At 48.2% G+C, this 4,207-nt stretch overlaps 1 protein-coding gene across 1 annotated transcript in view; it reads right to left on the bottom strand.

The window, feature by feature from the left end:
* ADGRG4 (adhesion G protein-coupled receptor G4) overlaps positions 1 to 2,024 on the bottom strand; it is a 29,620-nt gene extending 27,596 nt beyond the window's left edge. The window contains exons 1-2 of the mRNA XM_009287636.1: positions 1,876 to 2,024; positions 585 to 1,126 (exon numbers count right to left, since the gene is read on the bottom strand). Coding sequence (XP_009285911.1) covers positions 585 to 1,126; positions 1,876 to 2,024 — 691 coding nt within the window. The remainder of the gene's footprint in view (positions 1 to 584; positions 1,127 to 1,875) is intronic.
* Between the last annotated feature and the right edge of the window lie 2,183 nt (positions 2,025 to 4,207).

Consider the following 4,207-nt stretch of genomic DNA (forward strand, 5'->3'; position numbering starts at 1 on the left):
CATCTACTCGTCTTTTAAATACCTCCAGGGATGGGGACTCAACCACTTCCCTGGGCAGCCTGGTCCAATGTTTAACCACTCTTTCAGTAAAGAAATTTTTCCTCACGTCCAATCTAAACCTCCCCTGGCGCAACTTGAGGCCATTGCCTCTCGTCCTATCACTAGTTACTTGGGAGAAGAGACTGACACCCACTGGAAGAAGATTTCTGTGTCCAGCCTACCTTGCTCAGTGCCAGGCCAGCACGTTGGTGCCCCAGCAGAAGGATGAACCTCTAGAAGGTTCATCTAAAAGTTGCCATCTGCTAGCAGCCTCCAGGGGATTTCGGTGGCAGAGCCTGCCTCTGCCAGCTTTCCCTCATCCACAACCTCTGTATCTGCTTCAAGAAGAGCCTGTGTGGGGTGAGTAGGCAATGTCGTATGCATGGCTACAGCTCTGTCCACTCCTGGTCTCAATCACAGCAGCAGTGACTCGGAGGCTATTAGACAATCCCTGTTCTCCTGAGGAGTGGAGGGTTCCCTACTCTCTGTGTGTGATCCCCAGCGACACACAAGCCCCAAGAAGAGAAAATATTGCAGACACTCACCACAGCGTAGGTGACGGTCTGCAACGGGAAGGGTGCTGCTGAAGTTCCAGTACTCTTCTTTCCAGCTGACAGTATTGCCCATGGCGCAGTCCAGCAGCTCTTCCTGACCCATCACACGGTCCCACATTTGGAAGTAGTACAAGCTGCCAATGAAGCTGTTGCTTACCCGCACAATAAAGCCATCCTTTCTTTTGTGCACGTGACCCAGCACCAGGCTACCATTGGGTTTCAGGCACTCAGCGCTGCCAATGGTTTCAGTATGCACGAGATTACCATTGCAGTAGACCTCCAGCAGTTGTCTCCTGGTGTCCCACATGCAGCACACACTATACCACACAAAAAGGGCCTGATCAATCTCAATGTCCCGTTTGGTGCCAAAAAGATACAGTCTCAACTGCTTGTTTTCTCCAGAGAGTCCAAGGTCTATGTCATTTATGTCAGTGGAGGTGTTGTTAGCATCATAGGAAAACGCTGCCCAAGAGCTGACATTGGCAGTCCGGTTTAGGTCAATGCACACCGTGAACTGACATAGCTGAGGGATGCTGAAGTTGACCAGAGACACATACTTATCATTCCTTCCCAGTAAATCCAGTCTTTCTCCATGCAGATAACGTGTTTCTGTAAGCAAACGGCATTAGGAAAGAGGGTAAAGAAGGGAAATAAAGTGTCACTTCCAAAGAAAAAGCTGCAATATGACCTCATTAGCGTACTTCCCTGAATGATGATTAAAAAACCTAAAAGTTTCTTCTATTTCTAGTTTCTGCTGCCTTTGAAATTTAATTCTGAGACCACCCACACTACCAGTAAAGAGAAGATGAGTTTAATTCTGCAAAGGAAAAGTTGAAGTCCTCAAGACATGCCAAATAGGAATCAATACAGAATTCAGGTCTAGGGTCCACATGGTCCAGTATCTGTACAGATGTCCAGTGCAAAGGTCTTGGTTCAGCACACTCTAGGTAAAGAGCTGTTTGCAGGTTTGGCTCCCAGGTGACATATCATACCCCCAACCTTCAGTTTTTAGGTCAAGGTTTCTGCTAAAAATAAAAATTATAAGGACTGTCCTTTTCTCAGGCTCCGGATAATTTGTTTGGGCATCTTTTTTCTTCATTACTTTAAATTATCTCCTCATATCTTTACAACCTACTCAAAAGGTTTTGCTGACAGAGGCAACCTCCCTGAGTAATAGTAACTGCAGATCTACATAGGCAGTGAGTAACTTTGCCCACATGTGGCCCCAGCTCTGACTACAGAGTAGCAGAGTAGTAGCTGCAATGGCTCTAACTCAGCCAACCTCGGTCCCTGGAGCAGTTTGGCAGGGGCACCAGCAAGCTGTGGAGGGTCTTTCACTCTGCTTATCTGGGTTTTGCACTCCACATTAAGTGTCTGTTGTATATCTGGACAGGAGGCAGCCCAGTGCAATGCTAAGACACGTATCTCCATTCTGGCTCCTGCATTAGGGCAACGAGGCTGGTGAGGGGTCTGGAGAACAAGTCTTATGAGGAGCGGCTGAGGGAGCTGGGGTTGTTTAGCCTGGAGAAAAGGAGGCTGAGGGGAGACCTCATCACTCTCTACAACTCCCTGAAAGGAGGTTGTAGCGAGGTGGGGGTCGGTCTCTTCTCCCAAGTAACAAGCGATAGGACGAGAGGAAATGGCCTCAAGTTGCGGCAGGGGAGGTTTAGATTGGATGTAAGGAAAAATTTCTTCACTGAAAGAGTGGTTGAACATTGGACCAGGCTGCCCAGGGAAGTGGTTGAGTCCCCATCCCTGGAAGTATTTAAAAGACGAGTAGATGCGGCACTTAGGGACATGGTTTAGTGGACATGGTGGTGTTGGGTTGACGGTTGGACTTGATGATCTTAGAGGTCTTTTCCAACCTTAATGATTCTATGATTCTATGATTTGCCATGGTCTCCTACTCAGCAAGTCCAACTGCAGTCACTGCCAGCCATGACAAAGTCCCTTCCCCAGGCATGAATCACGGTGAACATGCACTAAGCCACAGAGCAGCACCGGTCCACAGGCAACACGTTTAGACAGCAGCACACAGTCACCAAAAGCAGGAGCCAATCTTTCCACCAGCTCCATCTGCCACCAACAAAGTGTTTCTGTAGGGGATGAGGTGGCCCCACGTGCACCATCAGAGTGGTAATTAATCAGACTCAAATTGTAACCCAGGCCCCTCCTTCACAGGTGATCTGCATCTTTAACTTGCCATTACGCCCAGATGTTTACATGTACTTCACTAATTGAGGATATATTTCTTCTAGATGAGAATTGCCATTATGTTGAGTCTTTTATAAGCACATCTAGGGGCTGTTTTTACAACATTTTCCTGAAAAGAATTTAAATTTTTCCAAACCTGCTTGCCAGCCATGCAAATCAGGTATTTATAATAATAATCCCCCAAGTCTAACCTGACCAATAAATCTCCAGTGACCATTTGCACTTCTAATAAAGGTTATACATGTCGTGGACTGCAAAAGTAGCTGGCACTTCTCCCCATCTGCTTCACATGCTTCAAATTGGAGGCAAGCAGGAAATGACCCATCCGCAGAGTCTAATTCTCTGTAGGGGATTAGAAGTGGTGCATTGCTGTCCTCGTGTAACCTTGTGCACTCGAAGTGTAAAGAGAACATTTCTATTACACATAACAACACTCTGCTATCTTTCATTTCTGTCTCAGCTCTAAAAGCAGCTCCACTGAGCACCTCAGTGTGTTGTGGAGCATGCACTCACATCCTGGTCTAGCTTCCACCACTGCAACTCCACTCAGATGGTGGTTTGCACCCAAGATAATTATTTTCCCCTTGAGTGGGAGTACGTAGGACTCAGAACAGCAGTGTGTAACATCCATTTGGTGGAGGCCCCTTGGTGGGACGGGAGTTTAGCACCTCTCCACTAACACTCCAGCCTCTGCCTTAGTGGGAGCAAGCCCTTGTGCATGAAATCACATGGCCAGTGCTGGGACTGCAGGAGAAGATCCATGATGGAGCTGTAGGGGATGCAGAGAGGTGGGTGTAGCTACTCAGTTACAGCTCAAGCAGTGAGTAATTCATTACAGCACAAGGAAATGCAACAGCCATCTTCAGCCATACTTTCAAGCAGCTGCAGGGCCCAAAAGGGTGAGAAGCCAGTTCCCATGGGTTTCTTCAAGAGAAGGGCGGGGGGCCAATAATGCAGAAGAATGGACGGTTGCAAAGGCAAGGACCAGCAGGAGGGAGAGACTTCCCCTCAAAGCCTGAGGTGCCCTTGCAGAACTGCTTCACCGCTCTGCAGACTGAAGAGGAAAGACCTGTCACATCAGGAGAGATGCTGGAGCTGAGTAAGGCAGCTCCATCTGCTCCCCGTAGAGCAACCAGCACAACTAAGAAAAGGTAATGGATGGTAGTAGTAGGTGACTCTCTTCTGAGAGGTATGGAGGCACCCATTTGCCAACGTGACGCACTCTCTAGAGCGGGTAACTTTTTCTCTAGAGAGGTGTGCAGTTTACCAGGGGCTCGTATCAGGGATGTCACTGAGAGACTACCAAGCCTCATACAGTCCACTGACTATTATCCGCTGCTGCTGTTTCACGTGGGCTCCAGTGACACAGCCAGGAGCAGTCTGAGGACTATCAAGAAGGA

This window comes from Aptenodytes forsteri, unplaced genomic scaffold (genome assembly GCF_000699145.1).
Source record: "Aptenodytes forsteri isolate BGI_AS27 unplaced genomic scaffold, ASM69914v1 Scaffold265, whole genome shotgun sequence".
NCBI lineage: Eukaryota > Metazoa > Chordata > Aves > Sphenisciformes > Spheniscidae > Aptenodytes > Aptenodytes forsteri.